Raw genomic sequence first — 22666 nt, 5'->3', positions numbered from 1 at the left:
CAGCAGAGCATTGACGCATATCGTCGCGTTGTCCTCTCATCAGCGTACGCGTTTCTTCAGCAACGCCATCACCAAAGCACAGAACCATTCCTTCAAACATTGTTTCCACCATTCTCGCATCTGATTGAGCCTCAACACTTTCCCAGCATAGCTCCCGCGCGCGAGGTAGGGCGGGAGGTCGATGTGGGACCGCGGAAGCTTGAACAACACCCGCAACAACACCTCTCACCCAGTCGATCTAGACGTCAAACTGTGGCTCCACATGCTTCAGGTACCGCGCAGATTCTACACACCTGAATGGCTTCCCCAGACTTGACGTTTAGGCTCGTCATGCTGTAAGCGCCTACGTGTATCAGTGCGGCAGCTCGGGCCATTTTATGATATACCGCCGCTTCGCGCTCTCATTGGCTCCTCCAGCGACTACTCGAGATGCCATGAAACGACTGTGGTCCAGACACACCATGAGCAAGAATAGCAGCAATCTTGACTATGCCCTTTGCGATCTGTTGTTGAGATCGCAACCAACTCTTCGTTGTATAAGATGTGCTGGACGCAACGTCGTAATAACTCATCACACACATCATCAACCAGCTCATCACAACTCACTTCCTTTTCGTCTTTTTTTCTCTGTTTCCTTATTTCCTTGTTTCCTATCTGGGTCTCATTCATTCTCCATTTTCTACGAAATTACTCTCTCTTCTGCTGTGCAGACCGCTATCCATTCCTTGCTGCTTTAATCGCCTCGTCTGTCTACTTCGACATCACATCCTCAGCCTCATTCGCTTTTCGATAACCAACTTCAACCCGCCAATATGCCTGTCCCCAGCTACAACGCCATGCCTTTGAGCAAGATGTTCCTTGGCGCCCGTGTTCTCCAGGCTATCTGCATGATCTTGGTCATTGGCATCTGCTCCAACTTCATCCAGATGATTGTCACAACTGGTGTTGAGCCACCCAAAGAGTTCGTCGGTACTCTGAGCGTGGTATGTACTTTCCTCTACCATCACCGAATACTTCTAACATCGCTAGACATGCATCGCTGCTCTCTACATCATGGTCAGCGTAGGCTACTACTGGTCGCAAGCCAACCTCGGCCTCCTCGTCATGACCGGTGTCGACTCTCTCCTTCTCATCGCCTTCATCGTCTGCGCAGTCACTCTCGGAAAGCCCATGTCGTTCCTTAACTGCTACGTCATCGGCAAGTCATCCGCAGAGATCGATGCTCAATACGCCAACGCCTTTGTCACTGCGACAGTTGAGAACCTCAACAAGTCCACTTCCAGCTTGGGCCACTGGGCCGGTGTCACACGCAGCAACTGCTTCCAGGCCAAGACTGTCTGGGGTATGGCTATCGCTCTCTGGTAAGTTCTCATGCAACAAACTGTACCTGATACTCTGCTAACACGACTCAGCGTACTCTTCACCGTCTCATGCGCTCTTCTCCCCACTCTCTGGTACAAGAACAACATGAAGAAGCCCGCCAAGACCGTCGAGGACGCCTAAACGCGAGGATGCTCACTGTCGAATATGTCGAGCCAACGCGACGACTCAGCAAAAAAAGGAATGTTCTGTCAAGAGCGATCTCTGCCAGTATTCCACCTCCTCTACCTACCTACACTCATGTCTTTCCTTATCTTTTCTGTCAAACCTATAAAAATAGTCTGCATTGCGAGGGAGTTTGGAGTTGTCTTGTCTTGTTTCTGTCTTCTTCTTCAGACATTGAATGTCTATAATCCTAATGGATAGTTTTGGGCCTAGTTGCCTGTATCAAATCAATTACAATGACTTTTGTATCACATGCTTATCTTTCCTTAACGTGCTATCCTACTCAGTCATTTCTGTCGCTGTTGCTTCCATCACTGGCAGCCTAGTCGGTTGCTCATCGCTGTCGTCATGTAACACGCATTTCTTTGTTCGATTTACGCACTGTTGCCAACGTCCTACATCACTGACGTCTGCACGCTCCACCTTTTGGCAGTGCTTGATCATGTGGTTCCAAGACGCAAGGACTACTCTGTGGGTTTGGTAGCGCTCCTCAGTAAGATCTCCTGAGTAGACGCCACCTTGCGGCAAATTGCACCTGCGCTTAATGCCCACAATCTTGCAATCGACTACCCCAGCGATGCGAGGTCCGTGGAAAGCTCAAGCACGAGAATGCCAGCTTGAACTCCAGGCCAGTGCTTCGATGTAACACTCGACTCATCGATATCTCCAGCTGTTATGATGGACTCAGATATGACACGCAAAGCTCTATGGAGTCATTCGTACACATCATCGCTTTCGAAAGTATAAAAGCTAGAGGATGAGCGCTCTTTTCTTCTTCCCCTACCAACAAGCTGTCAAACCCTTGAAGTTGTATCAGTACATTTTGTTCTCACCTACGCCTTCAAAGACAAGAACAAACTGCTGCCCGAACAAACGAGCGAAAAGCCCGAATTTCTCGTCAAGACCAAGATCCACGATCTAAAACATATCCCACAATGTGTATCGGCAATTACCACGTCTGCAACAACTTTCAGCCAGTGTCTGGAAGCTCCCGAAAGCTTTGCTTCAATCCAACCGAACCCCGTTCGTTCCACCCGACGGAGCCATGTTGGTCTTCGAAAAACAGATTCAACAATCACAGTCGCAATTACGTTCCAGATGGCTGGGAGTATGATAATTATGGTCTTTGCGATGATAAACAGAGGGAGTTCGGTGAGCCGGAGCCGGAATTCTTTAAATTCTATGGCACACCTCGACCTACAGGGCGACTTTGCCCTGACTGTCAAGCGGAAGCCGACGCAGCGGCGTCCAAGAAGAATGGAGGAGTGAAGAAGGAAGAAGATGAGGATGGCGATCAGAAAGGTGGTTGGGGTCATTCTGCGGCTGCACCGAGTGGTATCGCACTCAAGTGATAATGATATGGAGGTCGAATTGGAAGCCTACGGGAGAGCTACAGCGGTATTACACTCATTACAAGGTATTGGTCGCATGGTCGGCTTAGACGATCATGCTCATTTATACAATCTAAGGTTTCTCTCGAACATGTTCTACTTTCCCTGTCTGCTGAGCCATATTCTAGCCACCTAGAAAGTCGTCTTGTTGTATTGATGTTTGCGAGGGCCAACAGTGTCAAAAGACGAAATCGATGAATGTGGGACGTAACTTGGAACGCAACGTACGCTGGAGAATGAGAAGGGAGCTTATTGTGTTAATTTATGACATACCTAGGTAAGGTCAAATGAGCCAACAACGTCACTGATGTCACAGCATACAGTGTATGTCTTTCCTACCCACCATTTGAATGGGCAGCAGGTCTTCGACAGCGGTATTGCGGTGATTGAAGGTCATGCAAAATATCCGGTGGGACCGAGAACCGTACCCAGGCGATCCTGGACATGCCAGTCTGACAGTCATCACGTCAGACCAAACCCAGTGTATCTTGAATGCATAATCCTAGAAACCCCAGGGGACATGGGAACAACAGCCAAGTATATACCATGGAGATCTAGACTTGTCCGACGGAGATGCATACTTCCACCCCTTGCAAACCGATAGAAATCTCTGCAATCGCATTCGTTCTCGCAAGTCTCGAAATTACTGCATCGGGAAACGCCCGCAGGAGGCGTCCATCGTGTATCGGCGTTCAGCGAACAGGCGGAGGTGGTAAAAAGGAAAATTTGATGCCATCCCATCTGCACGGTTACCAAAGCTCCCTGTCCGCGGCTGACTCGCGCGTTCATTGGCTGTCGCATGCAGCAAGCCTCACCAACGAGCTTCAGAGCATCGCGACTTCACGACGTGCGCGAAGGTGAATGATGACCGTAAGATCCAATGCAGATCGCCTGGATGAGCGCATAGCCTCTGAAATGGCTCACACGTGGTGTGTATACTGCGTAATGGAATCCTAAAAGCCGAGCATTTGGTGATCACGCGCGAACCAGCGCGTCGGATTGTCAGCGCCTTCATGCACCCGGCTGCAGGCCAGTTAGTCCCCGCTTTACGCCATTCGACGCCGTGCTTGTGTATATAGAACCCTGATTCCCATCTTTTTCCAATGCCACGGGATATCCAACCGCGGATTTTGAGATCGTGGTTCTTGTTGAGGTAGTTTGGTTGGCCAATTGCTTCTCTGAGGGACCTGAGCTCCATTGGTACGACGTCATACCCGGATAATCTTTGAACGCGAGCCGAGAATTTCAAGACTGCGACTTTTGCCATTTTCTCAAGACGACTTATTCATATTTTTGAAAGAGGGGGAAATACTAGCCCAAAATGTCGCTCACGCAACGAGTGACATCGATGGAGGAGCATGAGCCGTGGAGTAGAGAGGCGAGCCCGGACTCCAGGCACCGGAAGATGAGCTTCAATCCAGTCGGCACCTGGACCGAACAAACAGGCGAAGAGCCAACGATAGGCGCGTTCGAAGTACCTAGGTGGAAAAGACTGCGTATGTATCATGGAACACAGCATGGGCGCACACGAGCTAATATCGCGTAGTCCAGGTCTTCTTCGCCGTTATCTACTGCCTCTTCGCCGCCGGTGTCGTCTTCGGTTACGCCGCGATAAAACCCGTACTCCTCGAGGAAGGTGTCTACAGAGACTACTGCACACAAGAAGAGCTGGATCAAGATGTACACGTCTGCTACGAACAGGAGCTCCGGCTCAACCTTATGTTCACGATCGCTGCCGTCTCCACGAACGTCGTCGCGCTTCCCGTCGGTACAATCCTCGATCGCTTCGGACCACGCGTATGCGGAATAACTGGTGCGATATCCATAACAATTGGCGCATTGCTGTTCGCATTCGCAAAGGAATTGGCTTTCGACGCGTTCATCCCTGGATACTTGTTTATGGCGCTGGGTGGACCATTTATCTTCATCTCGTCGTTCCAGCTTAGCAACACGTTTCCGCAATACTCTGGGCTTATATTGGCGCTTTTGACTGGAGCTTTCGATACCTCGAGCGCGATCTTCTTGATGTACCGACTCATCTACCAGGGCACCGATGGCAACTTTTCGATCAAGAAGTTCTTCCTTATCTACCTTATCGTCCCGGCTTTTATCCTCGCAGTTCAGATCCTCTTCATGCCATCGGTATCGTACAAGACAGTTGGTGAGCTAGTCACTAGCGCGGAGGAAGAGCAGGTCATCCACGACTCAGACGACGAGATTGAAGACGCAGCAACTGTTCGGAGCCTTCAGGATGCGCGACGAGCGCATCGCGACAGCATTGTTAGCGAAATTACGTCTTTGCTTGGCACGAAAGATGGCCAGAAGCAGGCGCAAGAGGAAGACAAGAAGAAGAACATTTCAGGTGTATGGGGTGCGCTACACGGTCGCACCGCCAGCCAGCAGATTCGCACTCCCTGGTTCATCCTCATAACGCTGTTCACAGTGCTACAAATGACGCGTATCAACTACTTCGTTGCCACCATTCGGACGCAATACACGTACCTTTTCCATGACTACGAGAAGGCAGTCGAGATCAACAACTTCTTCGATGTCGCGCTTCCAGTTGGCGGAGTTTTGTCTGTACCTTTCATCGGTCTACTTCTGGACAACACAAGCACTACTTTTACGATGGCGCTGCTCGTCACTGTGGCTACCACAATTGGTGTGCTAGGCGTGATTCCGGAGACATGGGCTGCATACGCCAATATCATTCTCTTCGTGCTTTACCGACCCTTGTACTACACTGCAGTTTCGTAAGTTGTCCAATCCTCCGCTCTCAAGCTCCTTGCTAATACTACTACCAGCGACTACTCCGCCAAAGTCTTCGGTTTCGCCACTTTCGGAAAAGTATACGGCCTCATCATCTGTCTCGCCGGTGTCCTCAACTTCTCACAATCTGCTCTCGATGCCGCCACACACAAAACCTTCAAGAACGACCCTGTGCCTATCAACGTCATCTTGCTTAGCTTGGCGCTGCTCGTCGGTCTAGCCCTTGTGGCGTTTGTATGGCGAAAGAGCCATAGAATTCAAAGGGAGAACATCGAAGAGGAGGCTGAGGAAGCAAGAGAGTCGCTTATGCCAGATGCTAGTGGAAGTCAAGGAGCGAATGGCTATGGGTCGATGAATGGAAGTGGGACTGTCAGTCCTAGTGAAGACAACAGGGGGAGACGGCTGTGAGTATGAAGTATGTGACTCGGCTGCAGAGCAGTGTGCTTAGCGCAGGGATATGGGGGATGTTTGCCTTAGTTCGCATTGGGAGTTCAGCATGGCGAGGCGTTTGGTGGCGTTTTCAAAATGACAGTAACTGAGGAGGTCATGGATGCGTTGGCTCAAAGGTGTCTGTGTGGTCAGAAAGTGGTTCCAAGATGATAGATATTTTGGACCTACTTTTTGACTACACAAACACCTTTGAGAACCTAAGCAAATCATGGGAACGCTTGCATGACGAAAGACCCAATCACTACAGTTCTCTTTGCTATATCAGCCGCTTTGCGCTATCCCACGTGCGTCACACTCGGCTTCGTACGCAGCCAATTGCTCCATCTTCTTTTCAGCAATTAAACTCATCTCCTTTTCCAAGTCCCCGCTAAGCTTCTCATCTCCCGGTTCATGAAGGGCACTCCAGTATACCACGTCAACACTCCAGCCTTTCCTGATTCCGTAGTTGAACCAAAACCTCTTTGACGTCCAAGAGTCTCGCATACGACTAGTCAGAGAGAACGCTTCTCTCCCATGACTTGCATTTTTCTTCGCCTCAGCCTTCGCCATGGCTCGGAGGAACTGTTCTAAACGTGGTACGTATAACTCTTCAAAGTCCTCCATGGCGAATTTCTCAAGCATGAGGCCAGGACTGACCATGGCGAGCCACCATGGTGGGTCATAAGCGAATTGAGCAGGCATGGTATTAACATACTCAAAATCCAGAACCGCTACGATCTTCAGTGATCCTTCCTCGTACCTAGCGAGCATGTTCTTGGGACGGAAGTCATGGCAATACGGTATGAAAGGGCCGTTGTCGGCTTCCGATGGAGAGTAGAATCGCTCAATCAATTGTTTGAATCTGTGGCGTGCGATGAAGCATTTTTCCGCATCCTGAGCACTATGCGCAAGGTTCCGCTGAACTTGGAGATGAACCAAATTCTCGTCTGCACGGTAGTGAAGGAAGGCTTGGGCGCTGGTGAACGCGGCTTTAGGAAACTGATCTACTGGATAGTTTGTAACGACAGAAGCTAAGTTGTTCATGTTTGTGGTGAGAGGGCGGTCAGTCACCGTCCATGCGCCCGAAGTATCCTTGTTGATAGGTCCAATTGCCGAAAAGTGCAGTCGGGAGACCTGCAGCATGTAGTCGGCTATCTGCTCGTAAACAAGATCGACTTCTGCTTCGTTATTGTCGTCTTGAAGCTGTCGCAAGATTGTCTCCAGCTCTGAGCCCTCGATATAGTCCATGATAATATATGGACCAAGCTGGGACGGACTGTCTTTAGTCATGCCCCAGTCGCGTATCTTGGGAACAGGTATGGCAGTCTTTTCAGCCAGATACTCTAGAAACCGAACTTCATTCTTGACCTTTTCCTCGAGAAATCTAGCAGCAGTTATTCCTCGCTTCGGGAAACGTACGATGACGATGTCTTCTTCGCCGAATCTTATGACAAGATTGACATTGTATGAACCTTGGAGATATCGGACGAATTCTCCCGGAACATTGGTCCTCAGCTTCTGACCTACAAAAGCGACTATCTCTTCGTTCGCGGCTTTTACTTTAGCAGCCCAAGCCTCGAGCTCAGCATTCCCAGCCTCCTCCGCGATTTTGTCAAATTCGGTCTTCATCACGATCAACACTTCTGTACGCGGTGTATGTCTGCAATATCAAAGTACGCTCTTTGGAAGGCAGCTGTAGATAAGATGCAAGAGTCGAGGGTAATGCGAGGGTTTGAGTGTAGAGTAGGCAGCAGTTTCGTGTCGATGGCTGGTGTCAAATAAGCGCTAGCCTGATTTCAGTCTAGTGTTGTCGCGTCAGGATGTCGCGTCACGGCGTGGCAGTCGCCAGCCATTGCGAACACCTACCATCCTCACACCTCACGAAGAATATTATGCGCCCGAAACCTAGAATTTCTCCAATGAGACCTGAAGCGTTCTTGGGCCCCTACATCTTCATTCATCACAAGCGCTGTCGGCGGGCGTGACGGGTTACAACAAGTGTTTGGCATTATTAGCTACATTGAACGACCAACACATTCCATGCCGTTCTAATACGACCAAGAAAGCATACAACATTCGTTCTCTCTCCGGAACCTGTGGCCCTACTTCCACGTGCTAGCAACGGTGGCCGCGCTCGAGCACCCCTTCGGCACGGTATACACGCGGTTAGCACCTGACTCGTAGGTCACCGTACCACTGCTCTCGACCTTGATGAACTTGTATTCGAAGCTGACACCAGCCGGAAGGTTGATTTTTGTCGACCAAAGCGGGTTTGCGGTGGTGTATTGGCTCGCAAATAGCGCAGGCGCAGACGCTGCGTTCCAGCTGCCGAGCTGGGCAATCGAACCAACGATCTTGACTGTCTGGCCGAACGATGTTGTGGTCTTCGAGTTGAACGTCACAGCTACTGTGGATACAGGCGATGCGCAGCCAGTGGGTGCCGCCGTCGAGGTTGAAGTTGCTTTCGTGGAAGACGCGGGAGCCTTGCTCGAAGCTGGTGGAGTTGCGCCGCCTGAGCCACTACCAGTAATCTTGATGTCTGCGCAAGTCAGGTAAACCTGCGGTGTTTGGAACGAGTTCCACTTGAACGACAGCAGCGTGTGGTTGCTTGAGTAGTTGGGGATCTTGATCTTCGAGCTGACTGTGTATCCGCCTGCGATGCTGGTGTAGCACGAATTGAGTGGTGCGTTGTCGACGCTCCTGCATTTGGAGCCATCGTTGAAGCCACCGCCTTCTTAGTGTCAGTATTGAGTTACTATTAAGATTTCCTGAGATATACTCACATGTGAACCAGTCGTTCCTCCAGCAAGGCTGACCCTCCTGACAGTCAGAGTTGTAACCGCAGGTCTGCCCAGCAACATCAGTGCACTTCAGCTCACCAGCCTCGAAGCAGTCTTCAGCAGCCTGCTTCTCCGCCTCTGTAGGAAGGTAACCCGGTGTCAGAAGTTTGTCGACGAGAGCCTGATTCTGGCAGATGCGGTAGCTGAACATGCCGCCATGGTCACCATTGGCATCGAGGCACCATTGTACATCGACGACATCGCCGGACTTGTAGGTGATGACGGGTTGCGAACCCCAGCGGGGACCGGGCTGATTGTAATCGACGGACACGCGGGCATTGTATCCGCAAGGACCTGAGCGACCCACCGCTGCGGCGTCAAGGTCAGGCCATGCTGTAACAGGTTCGAGGATGGTACATTCCGGGCATGTATCAGCGCCAGACTAGAAGACGTTAGCGACGGCTCGAGATGTATCTCCGATGTCTCCGAATGGACGTCATTACTTACTTGAGCATTCAGACCAGTCCTGCTCATAGGAGAAGAGAGATAGCCATGTGCATTTGCACTGGCCACAAGAGCGAGAAGAGATGCAATCTTGGAGAACATGGTCGACAGATTCGTCGTCTCGAATGGTCTTGGGGAGAAAGAAGTAGTAGAGGTCGACTCTTGAGCGATGGACTGGCTTAGTGAAGGGCATTTGCAAGTTCATCTTTCCTGGCTATATACATGTCTGTCCTTCAGTATCGCATGATCAGCAGATCTTCGATGGCCTCCCTGGACGCGAAGATCTCTTGTTCTCGGTTGTAGGTAGTCTCCCGGCATGCACATAGTTTTGGCTTCTATCGAACTTCATTGGGTTGAAGTCGGCTTGTAGGTACCCTGGAGCGCTTGACTGACCACATGGACAGGCCCTAAGAAACACAACGATGTCCGCTTAATTGCTTCCACGAGTTTCGCGAGCCGCATAGCATTAGCACGTCCGGCACACACCCATGTACACCCCAAGTACCGTACCCCAGATTCGTGGAACATTGTCCGTCAGATGCATCGACCCGATCCGGGCACCAATCACTATAGTGCGTCCGTCTCTTACACCAACTATTACTGAACAACGTAAAGCGCTTCGGTCGCTTTCCGCATCCATCGTAGTCCTCAAAATCGTCGACTCAGCCATTGGCTCGCTGTCGGGACGAGCGCAATCGTGCTAACCTACCTAGGTAGTTACGATAACTAGTGTAACAGAGCGGTCATGGGGGACTTCAGAGCGCTTCCCGGCCCGCACCTTAAATTTGAACAGCACGTTTGATTAAAGCTGGGATGCGGGGGATTGAATTCTAGACAGTGAAGCTAACGAAGAGCCGAGTTGTATCGGCTGCATCATCCTCCATGTCGCGAAGCATCCACGTAGATTCGCAAGAATACGCTTCGGGCTGGTACTTGTTCGAAGCCCGACTGACAATCCGCCGAAGCATACCCTATGCATCTCAAATTCCACGTGCCTCACACTCTGCGTTATATGCATCCAATTGCTCCATTTTCATCTCCACAAATGTTTCCATCTCGGCCTTCAAAGCATCATCCAGGACCTCGTCACCCGGTTTATGTAGCGCAGCCCAATACACAGCATCAATACTCCAGCTATCTTGCATCGCGGCATTGAACCAGAATCTGTTGGAAGTCCACGAATCGCGCATGCGAGCGGACAGTGGTACTACAGTTCCACCCATCTCTTTCTCTTTCTTCTCCATAACCTGCAGAAACTGCTCGATGTGGGGCTCAAGTCTGTCTTTTAGGGCACCAAAATGGAAGTCATTGTCGATCCATGTGGTTGGTCGCAAGATAGTAAGCCACCACGGTGGGTCATGGGCGAATTGCGCGGGCAGCGCGTTACAGAATTCGAAGTCTAGAACGGCTTTGACGTTCATATCGTCGTCCACGAGCATATTAGATGGGCGAAAGTCCCAGCAGTATAACTTGAAAGGGCTCGTCTCGGTGTCGGTAGACAGGTATTGGTCGATAGATTGTTTTAGGCGATGGCGAGCGATGAAACATCTTCTAGCATCTTCACGGTTCTCCACGGCGTTTCGTTGGGTGTGAAGATGAGCTAGGTGCTGATCGGCAAGCTGCTCAAAGTAGGCCTTTGGAGATGAGATGCTTGTAGTGGAGAAGTGTTCGGTTGGGTAGTTCAGAATGTTCCTTGCTAAAACGTTCATGTTATCGGTGACAGGTCGCTCGCTAGCTACCCACTCATCTGGACTGCTCCTTCTTATAGCACCTGCAGTACTGAAATCCAGCTGATGTATTTGCAACATAAAGTCACATATTTGGCTGTAGGCATGAATAACTCTTGGGTTGCCCAAGTCTCTCCAGAGCTCCATCTCGACACCGTCATCGGTCTTTGTGGGTCGTCGTAACTCCTTGATCAATGGTATGCCTTCAACATACTCCATTATAATATACGGGCCAAGCTGTGATGGGCTATCGCTAGTCAGACCCCAGTTGTATACTTTCGGTAGCGGGATCGTGGTCCTGCGTAGTAAGTCCATGACTTGGACTTCGTTTCGAACTTTCTCATCTAAGAAACGTGCAGCAGTTGTCCCCGGCTGTGGAAAGCGTATCAGATATGTAGGCTTTGTGTTGAGCTTGATGACTAGGCAGACGTTGTAGGACCCTTCAAGGTAGCCACCGAACTCTCCAGCGACACAACTTCCCACTCGCTTGATGACGAAGTCAACAATCTCTTTCTGCGCTGCGTCAAGTCTGTTCTTCCACGTCTCATGTATCAGCTCTTCATCTTGCTGGGCTAGTTCGTCGTACAACATCATATTTGCGGATGGGGTAGTTGCAAATAAGGCGAGAAAGATATGGCTTTGACATATGCTTGTGTAAATGGTGCTGTAGCTTGGGCTTTAAATAGGGTAGGAGTCTGTACAGAAGTTCGAGACCTTAGATCGGGCCGACTCGGACACGTCCAAAAGCTAATCTTCTCCAGACATAGCGTACTCCTGGATCATGCAACATTGCGGCACGGTAGACGCTACTGGCATTACAGTCACATCTTGACGCAACATGGAGTCACCAGACTTCTCCATCAGCGTCGGTAACTTGTTAATATCACTTCAAAATAGCTATCACTTGTCTTGAAAATTGCACTGTATTGTTCGCATTAGGTAAAAAGAAAAACACTTCGTCAGAAACAATAGAACAAGAAATAATTTGATCACACGGTAACGACATACTTTAAATCGAGGAGACTAAGTGAGATAAACGGTCATAACCGTTATGCAGGGCTCACGATCCAGCTCGCTGACTGAATGACAGGAGAAGCCAACCCGGAGAAGTCTTACCGGGGCAGTCTCTGATCAATCCTCACTGGGCTACTCGATGTTTGAGCATTTTAGAGTTATCCAACAACGAAAGACAAGTCATAGCTAGCTATTGTTGGTACTCAAACTTGCAATCATTGTAGCGAGTACCCGGGCAATGATGAGTGGGTAGACTGCCGCACTGTCACCACGCTGTCATATCCAACACTTTCCCGCTCCGAGAGTAACGCCGAAGTGGCCACAGACACGCCAACGGCTCAGACATGCTGTGTCAATTACCAAAAGCTGAAGTCTAACGCCCGAACGCTCGGTTATGTACAGATTTCAGCGCTCAGATTGTCTCTTAGCAAAACCCCGGGTGGATTCGAGGTAATAGAATGCACAATGAAGTAAAACAGCACTTGACTATCGGTAAGCGTATAGACCGGGACTATAACCTACCTATGCGCCGATGAGAAGCTGAATCGTTAGATTGTGAAGCAGAGAATGCCTCGACGGTGACTTGATGAGCATATTCCCTGTGGTGCGCGGAATAAATGACGATTGTTACCAATCTTGGAAAGTAGACACACGGTCGCTATGAGTATTGGGGTGTGAGCCATGTGTTACTGTCTGACACTCTTGTTACCATACCGCAGTGCACTGATGGTCGAAAAAGAAAGACTCAGAAAAGGATCCATCAGTCATACAGGATGACTGTAAAGATATCAAAGTTGTATAAAGCCTTCACTGTTCTCAGGGAGAATCCATCAAGAACCGAAATCACATTGCTATCCCTACAAAGCTACTTCAAAACTACGTCCATCAAGATTAGCAAACCTCAAGAAACCACCATGACCGACAGTGGCGGAGACCTCAAGATACCGAGAGATGTCGATTTAGATATGATGAAGGGCGCAGTAGAAAGTACCGAGAAGAAAAGAGCAAGGCTCAAGAAAGAACGAGAGATGCGAGAATTAGCTGAAAAAGCCGGGAAGGACTCTCAAAATCGTCGAGGAGGTGGTCAGGGCGACGGCTCTTCCCAGGGTGGTGCTTCAACTCAGGCGACCTCTTCCTCTTAGCACGCTATAACCCAAGCTTTAACCTACAATCTCTGCGTATGTATTATCCCAGTTCTTCGCCTCAAATCTTCAGCTGCACGGAATTCCACTAACTCCAGATACAGGACTTACACCAAGTATCCAACATACCAGTATGGCGCAACGAGAACGAAGGCTGAAGGAATATGGCACGTGGAACCGCTGGCGGATCCTTTCTCTGAATGGTTGCTGGATGTTTCTTGAGCATGGCACTATTCACTTTTCTTGACTTGTATTATACAATTGTAACACACTCCTTTGAAAATAAATATCCTACATGTACCTCAACATCTTGCACTTTCGAATGGCTTAATTAGCTGGTCGGTCACTGTATGACGGCTCTAGATCCAGGTGCCAGGACTCACATAAAGGATTCAACATACCAATGTGAGGCAATGAGAACGAAGGTTGAAGGACTAAAGCGGATGGGCCGCTGGCGGTTCGATTCCTTTATGGTTGCAATTGATCCTGAAGTCCTGCTTTTATGTACAGTTGTGGTATCTAGCACATGTACCTTCGACACACTCGTTCAATAATGGACATTTCATGAGCTCAAACCAGAGGCAATATTTGTTTAGTGATTGCAGAACTACCATATTAATGCAAGGTTCAGTAGGGATTGCTTGGCATACGATTAATTAAAACAGTCCTTGCGAACAATGAAAGTCTGTTGCCGCGAGGAAGGAACATGGGTCGATCGCTTTCCGTCATCAGACTCTCGTTACAAGACCCTCCATTTCCCGTTCTTTATCATCATTTCCTGGAAGCCTGTCAAGAGCCTCATCCGCTCCTTAGTGTTGTGTGCATGGGCCTCATGCTTCAGATGCATCGTCTCAAACCCCCTCGTGGTCGCTATGCTTTTTACTTGACGACCATGCCGCCTCTTCTGAATGCGGTCTGAAGCGCGTACTCTCACTCGTCTGGGAGGGTACCAGCTCTCTCGTTTTGGGAGCCCCTTTTCCCGCTTCCATTTCGTGTGGTCCTCCTTCTCAAAGAACTGTCCTGGCTTCCCTATCCTCGGAAGTGATGGGTGAATTGTCTGTAGCTGTGGCATGGAAGGACTAGAAGCTAATATTCGCGGAAAACCAACGGGTAGCCCCTTTCTCTTACACACTTGCCTTTTTGCTTGTTCACAAATTTTCAGAGGTTTGTCCATCAGAACCGCGAGAAGGAGAAGAGGTACTCGTACAACATAAACGTGTTCCAACCCCTCGACTGAGTTGAACTCAACGCCATGTTCTTGTAACACTGTTTGTTCTGCAAGACCTGTGTTGTCGCAACATAGTCCCTGCCCTCTTGAGACAGCGTTCAGACTAAACATGAGTTTGGAGTAGTATAGATGCGCAGAATCGCAGGTGTCCAGGAAAGTGAAGCCTGGGGATACGGGTTTGTCTTGCAATCCGAGATTCCGGAATGGCTTGAAGGGCTTGAGAGGCTTGATAGGCTCCGTGAGGATTATGCAGAACTCCAGACATGGTGATGAGCGAAAGCAGGGCTGCGACCGAAGGAAATCTGCATCCCCCAATTCGAGGGTTTGTACAACTAATATGGCTGTGCAGATACATAGTGTACCCTCACATCTTTGCAATACTTCTGCTGCCAATTCAACTCTGGAAATGTGGTAATCGACTTCCAGGTTGCTGCCATTGCAGCTCGCCAGAGAAAGAAGTGAGTAAACACGATCGCGTGTATCCAAGCACTGCTTCTCCCGATAGTGGTCCAATAGATGGATCAAAGATTTGTCCTGGAACTGTTCCCGCCGAGTGTGCGCGTGGAGGAGCCGAGCAAAGTGGGGATATAATTCGTATCGTATGTTCACTCTGGCTAACATCTGTTCCATGCTCTTCAGGTCGATAGACGCCGCGCCTATCCATATAGTCACTCGCCGGGCAAGCATTACTTCTTGCACGATCCATGCACGAGTCCAATACTTGTTGTGTAGGATGAATTCGGCAAAGTCTTTGCGACACAAGTACGCGGCTCTGACCTTGCCAATGGTATCACTACCACCCTTCAAGAAAAGTGACACAAAGGGGAGGAGTTCCGGCGGCATTGAACCAGGCCACAATATGGTCTCTAAAGCGTTTCTATAGATCATCCCCATTTGGACAACCTGGTGATTGAGCTCAAGAACATTGGACTGGTCGATACACACGGCATCTATCCAGTATGGCCCAATATCAGCAGTAGCGGTACCGGATGCCACTCTTTCGCGTGCAGCATTCAGGAAACCGAAGAGATTTTGACCGACTGAGAACGACTTGCCGTCCATCAGGATGTCACGCGACGGATCGGGATCGCCCCAACGGTAAGAGAGGCAGACGTATGCGGCATGAACATTGGTATGTATAATGGAACATTGAACTCGGCCGTCGTATGAAAGGGCGGGAAGGATGTGAACAAGTCGGATCGAGGGCTCAGAGTGATCAAGAGGCTGATGTCTGAAGACGGCGTCAAACGCTGGTGCTGGTGTGAGGTGTATTGCAGTGCCCATACTGGCAAAGGACGACGGAATGAGCTGTGATCAGGTAGATAGAGGATAGGAAGTGTTGCAAAAAAGAGCAGGCGCATCGTTGCAAGGGACGGACCGCCAAGCAGGGGAGAGGGGCTATGCTGGCCAAAACCTGACCGGTTTCTACGAGGCTGAAGGTAGCCATGATAGGCTCTACGATCCCATGAGATCACTAGACAGACGTCAGCGATGCTTTGATTCGATATAACACAGACCGGCTTACAGCATATAGCGAGCGTTATCATGTATGTATGCGCAAGCTGGAATTGTCCATATTGCGACAGTTTCCCTTACTTCGCATAATGGTCTCAAAGGTGCGCAATTCTGTTGCGCATGCATGTCCAATCAGCCTTCAAATTCCGGTCTACCACCCACATCCGTCTCATTCTCAACACCGTACGCATCTTCAAAGCTCGCCAGCTTGACACCCCACATATTACCCGCCTTTCCAGGTCTTCCCTCATCAACGTCGAGCTCATCTTCACCATCCCAGTTGCCGTCGCCAGGCCACCGGAACGCCAAGACAGCGCCATCCTTCAGCCCAGCGCCCTTGGGACATTGCTTGACATTCGCTGCGCCTGCTTTCGCTCCGTTGACGCTCCCACTAGCTTTCGCTTTGCCTTTACCCTTGCCGCCCTCCTCTTCCTCTTCGCCAATGTTATATTCCCATTCTCCTAATTCGAAACCCTCGTTTGCGTCGTTGATGTTCACTGGCCGACCGAGCTGGATGTCTGACGCGGATGGAGGTAGTGGTATTGACTCGCCGGTTTCGGGGTTCCTGAAGTCGGTTTCTTGTAGAGCGTCGTAAAGGTATGTCTTGATCGTATCGAAGGTGTGTAAAGGGTCGACGTGTAGGATGACGGTGGTCTTGTGAGCCTTGAGACGAAGCGTCCAGGTCTGCGGTGAAGGCGTCGCCATCGTGATGTGGCGGTGAAGTAGGATAGGGTATAGTCTTTGGACGTGTATTGTGCGCGTTCAAAGGGAATGTACAGGTATCTGCGAGTGGCGCTGTAGTGTTTGAGAGGAAGAGACGCGTCGTTGCTAATTAATGGAGGGGTTCGCGGGGAGGGAAGGCGCGACCTGAACCCTTGCTAGAAATCTTGGCGAGTCGAGCTCACGAGCTTCCTCGACCTTCACCTCACCAGATATCTAATCCAGCCCGTATACCACGAGACTCACTTGCTCTCTGGATCTTCTTAAGCGCATTCAGTAAAGTGTGTCTAGTGTATCACACGCAAATTCAGCGCGCGCTCGGAAGTCTGACGAAATTGGACTCGAGGCATCTCCGCACCACCTCCGCACCCGTCGCAAACCTCACCCAACGATCACCTTCTCGGGGAGACTACGACTGACCATTGCGCCCAAGGGCACCACAATTCAACAATGGCGACAACTGCGCCCACACAATCCACAATGCCACCCCCAGAAATGCTCGCGACACCACCCCAACGGCCTACACAACCCCTCCCTTACGCACCCCGCCTAGGCATGCCCTTCGACCGGCGCCTCCTCCTCACCACCTCGCTCTCCTTCCTCTCCGGCTTCACGCTTGGCTCCTTAAACGCCGGCCACATGGCCTCCCTGCGCTTCCGCGCCGAAAACGCGCACCGCCTGCCGATTTCAAATCCCGGTTGGTATTTGTACCACAAGTCGAAGAACTACTACAAATGGCGCTATGGAATCGTCGAAGGTTTAAGAAAAGGCGCATACATTGCAGCATGGTCATCAGTCTTCTTCATCGTAGAAGAGAGTCTAGATGTGTTCCGGGGTACATGGAGCGCGGGACGTACAATGGAGGAGATGGAGGGTGTGGATGAATTGGATATGCGCAGGATAAATAAAGGGATAGCGGGGAGTAGGGATTTTATATCGAGTGGGCTGGCGGGCATGGTCACGGGTGGCCTCTGGAGTGCATGGCATCAATTTCCTGTTTCGACAGCTGCGAGGACGATTCGCTTGGGTCTACTTGTCGGGGCTGGGTTTGGGCTAGGTCAAGATGGGTTGATCTGGGCGAAGAACAAGTGGGGTGGTGATAAGCAGGAGGAGAGTTGGATATATAAGGGCGCGAGGAACAAGATGGCTGAGGAGGATGTCAAGAGTAGTTTGGAGAAAGAGTGAGGTATTGGATTGGGAGTGAGTTGGACTGAAATGAGAGAAGAACGAAACACAGAAGATACCAACAGGGTGAGTGTCAATGCGCAGAAGAAGCGCGAGGCTCACATAGGCGAAAGCTATGGTGACAGGTCAGCGCAGCATGACGCAGATGCTTCTTGAGAGACCAAACTCCCCAGCGTCGAGGTGTTGTCATCTGATCGGTGACCGAAGAAGGAGGCAGGGAGAATAGTGGAGACTGCACAAAGTAGTAACAACAAACTCATCTCTCAAAAGCCCCTTTGGTCTTAATTTGGATATCATTTGCACAGAGTACGTTCTATCGTTACAATCATGCGCATCGTCTACTTTTCTCTGGTCCACCACCTTACTCCTTATCAAAGCGCACAGCTGGCTGTTCCCGGATCCAGCTCAGATCCACCTTATGACCCAGCAGCTCTCTGATATTCGAAACGCCATACTTCATCATCGTTGGTCTCTCCAGACTGAGCCCGAATCCATAGACGCGCATATCCTTGGGCAGACCCATAGGCTCCAGCATCTCTGGCCTGAACATGCCACTGTTGCCAATCTCGATCCACTTGTCGAGACCGACGTGGAAGCCGAAGATCTCCATACTGGGCTCGGTGTAAGGGTTGAAAGCGGGTTTGAAGCGGAGGTTTGTCAGGCCCATGTTGGCGAAGAAGTCTTCTAGGAAGCGCATGAGACCGCCTAGTGTGAGGCCGAAGTCTGCGATGACACCTTCGATTTGGTGGAACTCGGCAAGATGGGTCGCATCGACGGTTTCGTTACGGAAGACGCGGTCGATGGAGAAGTAGCGGGCGGGGCGTGGGTCTTCGGCGAGGCGGTGGAGAGCCCATGTTGAGACTGCGGTTGTGTGCGTGCGGAGGACAAGACGGAGGGATTCATCCTCTTCCCACGGGTATCGGTCTGTGCAGTATTAGTATAGGTTCATGTTCAATGGGGATTTAGATAGTAACGAACATCCTATTGAGCCGAAAGCGCCCTCTTGGTGGACCTTCTTCACGTCTTGCCAGTATTTCTCAAAGTCTCGGGGCTTCTTTTCTTTTTTCTCGCTCTCGGGTGTGGAGAAGAGACGTTTTGATCCAGCCTCCATGCGGTCCATCGTCGCTTCGTTCGCAGGGTCTAACCGCGGCTTGTCGGCTTTTGGTGGATATGAAACGAAGAAGGTGTCCTGCATGTCGCGGGCGGGATGTTGCTGTGGTACGAAGAGCGCGTCGAAGTTCCAGAAACCGGTGTCGACGTAGCTAGAGAGTGTGAGTCGCATGCGATCATTATATCTGGGTCAATACGTACTGTCCTGTAGGCATCTCGACGAAACCTTGTGAGAAGAAGATATTCCTGAACTCTTGCCTGACCTTGTTCAGGGGATGTAATGCGCCAGAATCTTGGTTTGCGCCGAGAGCAGCGAAGTTGTAGGGCTTGAAGTTGGCGGTCTTCCAGGCATCGTTCGTGAGTAGCTCCACAGTCAGGTCTGTGTGTTCTACTGGTATTTCCTTCGCGTACTTGGGCCCCTTTGTGATGGTGTATGTGATGACTTTCGTAACGGTGACGAGCTTCTTCTTCTTCAGCTGAGCGAGGAGTTTGGCGTCGTCGAGAGATTGGGTGTCTTTGATGCCTTGAAGGAGTTCGCGGTTGAGATCTTTCGGCTCTTCGGTCTGGAGAAGGATGATGTCGCTCCCGTCCTTCTTTATCCACTTGTTCTTGAATCCATTGCCCTGTCCTACACTCGCAACTTCCTTTCCGAAGATGTTCTATGCGTTGTATCAGTCGCTCATTCTCAATGTGGTCCATGATGGCATGCATACAGGTAGGTCTGCGATTGGGACTCTTTCCTTCTCCTTGACATACTGCCAGACCCTGAATTCGTGACTGCCATCCGCTACTATGCCTTCCGACTCTGGTGTGAGAATGACCTTTTCCGAGTCCAGTGATTTGTATTGGACCATCGAGCGACTCGCTAGCCTGTCCAGCGCAGCCTTGATTTCGGCTTGCGATATCGCGGGGAAGTCTTCATTGCTCTGGAGGGGCTCCTTGGTGTCTAAGAGATCGAGAATTTCTTGTGTGAGATTTTGGCCTTTAGTCTCGAGCGGTACGGGCACAGGACCCCTTGTTCCAGGCATTTTTGCGGTTGTGATAGAAAGTTAATTGCTACAAGACTCCAGTCACGAACGTGGGGTTGCGGCGATGAGTCGAAAGTGGAAGGGTCGTCGGAGATTTGAAGGCCCGTTCGGAGTTCAGTGCCACTTGATTGGCTTGTCGGCGGCGCAGCCTCGCAGCATCTCCAGGCACTCACCTATCTGCAGAACCGAGCAATGCAATTGACTGTGCCCTGCGCGCCCAAATTTCTTCTTGTACGTACGTCATCTAGGAAGCACATTCTGACGACGTCCACGGGTAACGAGCCGTCTATGAAGTCCTACTTGAAGTAGGATAATTTGCGTTACACGATGACCGGACGCAGGTTACTGGTTACTCATGGGCCAGACACTACAGATTCAAGTCGCTTTCAGATGCGCAAGTGATAATGAGCAAGGTCAATGAGACGATACAGACAGGCTAACGTTTTCAAGGAGATTCCCAACATTGAGGTACACTAACAAAATCGACGATGACATGTTTGTCTTTTGCGGCTCGCGCCTTCAATATGCCCACGAGACACAGCAACTTGCTTCTTCGACTGTCCTTCAAGACAGCGCACATCGATGCGGGTGCTAAGTCGACCTGCTTGGGCCTCGTTTCATTCTACCACTACGCATTACATTTACGTCAACCGCGTTGCACTCGTGTCGCCTGGACAGAAGCCTACAAGATTTCTTGGTCATGCTTATCCGCTATCGGTGCATACAATAGTCCTATGCGCCTTCTCGCAAGCCAAGAGGCGCTGCGCTCTGCTAGCACAACGCTGTAACTCACTACAGTCCCCACTAGTTCTCATGATCAAAGCTCGATCCTGCAGAAAAGGCGCACGCGTAAAGGGCCACGCAAGTTCCAAGTTGCACTTGCACCTCAAACACGCAAGCAAGATCTGCGGTCGTTCTGCCAACTAGCGTGTTGTGCCCACACACCCAGAAACTATCACTCTTACCAATCGACTACCGCGCCTGATACGCGATCAACATGCGATCGCTCTCGACGGTCGAACAAAACACCAAGAGCTAGATGTCGTAAAGCGTAGGCCTCCGCTCGGTTCCAGAATCGCTTTGGGGAAGTGCTGGAAAAGCGGGCTAGTTGATCCCGAGACCAAGTGCAGACGGTAGCGTTGTGGTTGGTATCGCGGACGTGCGCACATGTTATCGAATGTTATCGAAACTGCATCGCGATGTCTGTACTATAGGCGGTATTATTCGCCGCGGTTACCGGGAATTGTCGACGAGCTGTGGTCTCAAGCTATACTCCCCGGGTTTTGGAGTTGGTGTCTCGAAAATACAGTTCGGCATGGTGCTTACGCGCCCGCGCTGTTGCTCCTGGAAACGAGGACCGGTCGGCGTGCTGATGATGTGCGCATGGAGAGGGTTACATCTCAGACGGGATCCACGCGGTTCAACGTCATCGGGTGGGATACCATGTGCTCCGGCGGAGTTGTGCCCTTGTTCTGCAGCAGCAGAGAGTATTGGAACTGTGGGGCCTGTCAGAGGGGCCGAGATGGCTCAACACCACTGACTGCAGGCGAAGGACAGGTGACATGCAAATTGACAGCTTCAGCATATGAGGAGGCAATGCAACAATATTATATCAGCAGCTAACTGCTCAGGCGTCCCTGCCGCTGCGCTCATCGCCTCGCTGAGCTGAGCCCACTTCGCGGTGGCTCGATGGGGAGGTATTTTTAGCCTAGACTGTTCCGCCCGCGCCGTTCGAAGAGGACGCGTATGCTGGTGTCGGATGCAAGCCTAGGGGCGCTGGCCAGGCCAATCACACACAACGCCACCTTGTCGCTGCGAACGCCCAGGGGTCAGGCAACGGCGAAATTGAGCATCTCGCGATCGCATCATTCGCCCAGCTGCGTGTGTCGCGGCAGGGGAAGTGCAGAGTCGCATTATTGAGGACCCATCGCAGGACCCAGCCAAGTACGTCAAGAGTTGCAAGACGTCAAGAAAAAATAGAAGCTCCGCTCGACGTTGTTGAGGCGGGAGGGCAGGCCGTTGCATAGTGCGCTTTGCCATGGCTCATGCAGGGCCCGATAGAGTGAATTGATAGCTGGGCGCCATTTGATTTGGTGGCGGGCTGCGCTCGACGATAACGCAGAGGCTTCACGCCGTCGCTGCTGGGAGCTCAGCGAAGACGCGGAGGGGGCGGGATCGGCTGTGATGGGCAGTATCTGGAGAGTTCTGCACGTCTTGGAGTGGCACCGGTGCGTGGGCTAGCCTATACAGTCCCGCCGTGGTGCTCCAGAAGTCGGTGGTTGACCCTTGTAAGTTAGCGCTACAGTAGACGGCAGGTGCGAGGCAGCGCTAGGCTGTCTGGGGCGAGCAACGAGGGAAAAAGGGTCGGTCGCTCCTGCTCAGCCCGCGCTCTCTCCCCAACGCCCAAGCCATCGCCAGAATCCTGCCTCCGTCTCCAGGACAGTCACTCGTTTCACTCTCCGCTGTCGTCCCAAGTGTCGTGCCTGCTTTGCTCTCGACCTCACTCGCGCGGCCGAGTTGACACCACGCACCTGCATCCCGACTTGCCGAGCGACCTCCTTTGCGCAGCCTCGCCGCAG

At 51.0% G+C, this 22666-nt stretch overlaps 8 protein-coding genes across 8 annotated transcripts; 3 read left to right on the top strand and 5 right to left on the bottom strand.

Annotated features, from left to right (window-relative positions):
• Window positions 1–812: 812 nt before the first annotated feature.
• On the top strand, window positions 813–1503 carry J4E87_000014 (uncharacterized protein; the record flags this gene model as incomplete). The annotated part of the gene is made up of 3 exons (XM_049371674.1): window positions 813–983; window positions 1030–1361; window positions 1413–1503. The coding sequence occupies 3 exons, from the start codon at window positions 813–815 to the stop codon at window positions 1501–1503; spliced, it is 594 nt and encodes a 197-aa protein (XP_049237808.1).
• Window positions 1504–4257: 2754 nt separating this feature from the next.
• J4E87_000013 (uncharacterized protein) lies at window positions 4258–6113 on the top strand (the record flags this gene model as incomplete). The annotated part of the gene is made up of 3 exons (XM_049371673.1): window positions 4258–4432; window positions 4483–5689; window positions 5741–6113. 3 exons carry the CDS (start codon window positions 4258–4260, stop codon window positions 6111–6113), a joined length of 1755 nt encoding a protein of 584 aa, XP_049237807.1.
• Window positions 6114–6416: 303 nt separating this feature from the next.
• Window positions 6417–7763, bottom strand: J4E87_000012 (uncharacterized protein; the record flags this gene model as incomplete). The annotated part of the gene is made up of 1 exon (XM_049371672.1): window positions 6417–7763. One exon carries the CDS (start codon window positions 7761–7763, stop codon window positions 6417–6419), a length of 1347 nt encoding a protein of 448 aa, XP_049237806.1.
• Window positions 7764–8236: 473 nt separating this feature from the next.
• J4E87_000011 (uncharacterized protein) lies at window positions 8237–9520 on the bottom strand (the record flags this gene model as incomplete). The annotated part of the gene is made up of 3 exons (XM_049371671.1): window positions 8237–8865; window positions 8918–9356; window positions 9422–9520. The coding sequence occupies 3 exons, from the start codon at window positions 9518–9520 to the stop codon at window positions 8237–8239; spliced, it is 1167 nt and encodes a 388-aa protein (XP_049237805.1).
• An 878-nt stretch (window positions 9521–10398) lies between these two features.
• Window positions 10399–11739, bottom strand: J4E87_000010 (uncharacterized protein; the record flags this gene model as incomplete). The annotated part of the gene is made up of 1 exon (XM_049371670.1): window positions 10399–11739. One exon carries the CDS (start codon window positions 11737–11739, stop codon window positions 10399–10401), a length of 1341 nt encoding a protein of 446 aa, XP_049237804.1.
• A 4437-nt stretch (window positions 11740–16176) lies between these two features.
• Window positions 16177–16749, bottom strand: J4E87_000009 (uncharacterized protein; the record flags this gene model as incomplete). Its single annotated transcript, XM_049371669.1, has 1 exon — window positions 16177–16749. The coding sequence occupies one exon, from the start codon at window positions 16747–16749 to the stop codon at window positions 16177–16179; it is 573 nt and encodes a 190-aa protein (XP_049237803.1).
• A 465-nt stretch (window positions 16750–17214) lies between these two features.
• On the top strand, window positions 17215–17949 carry J4E87_000008 (uncharacterized protein; the record flags this gene model as incomplete). The annotated part of the gene is made up of 1 exon (XM_049371668.1): window positions 17215–17949. One exon carries the CDS (start codon window positions 17215–17217, stop codon window positions 17947–17949), a length of 735 nt encoding a protein of 244 aa, XP_049237802.1.
• A 361-nt stretch (window positions 17950–18310) lies between these two features.
• On the bottom strand, window positions 18311–20087 carry J4E87_000007 (uncharacterized protein; the record flags this gene model as incomplete). The annotated part of the gene is made up of 4 exons (XM_049371667.1): window positions 18311–18873; window positions 18928–19211; window positions 19261–19718; window positions 19773–20087. The coding sequence occupies 4 exons, from the start codon at window positions 20085–20087 to the stop codon at window positions 18311–18313; spliced, it is 1620 nt and encodes a 539-aa protein (XP_049237801.1).
• Window positions 20088–22666: the final 2579 nt, after the last annotated feature.

Source organism: Alternaria ethzedia (genome assembly GCF_023757985.1).
Source record: "Alternaria ethzedia strain BMP 0044 chromosome Unknown scaffold_1, whole genome shotgun sequence".
In the NCBI taxonomy this organism is placed as follows: domain Eukaryota; kingdom Fungi; phylum Ascomycota; class Dothideomycetes; order Pleosporales; family Pleosporaceae; genus Alternaria; species Alternaria ethzedia.
Note: the sequence above shows the minus strand (reverse complement) of the source record. Positions and strands in the feature narration are given on the sequence as shown.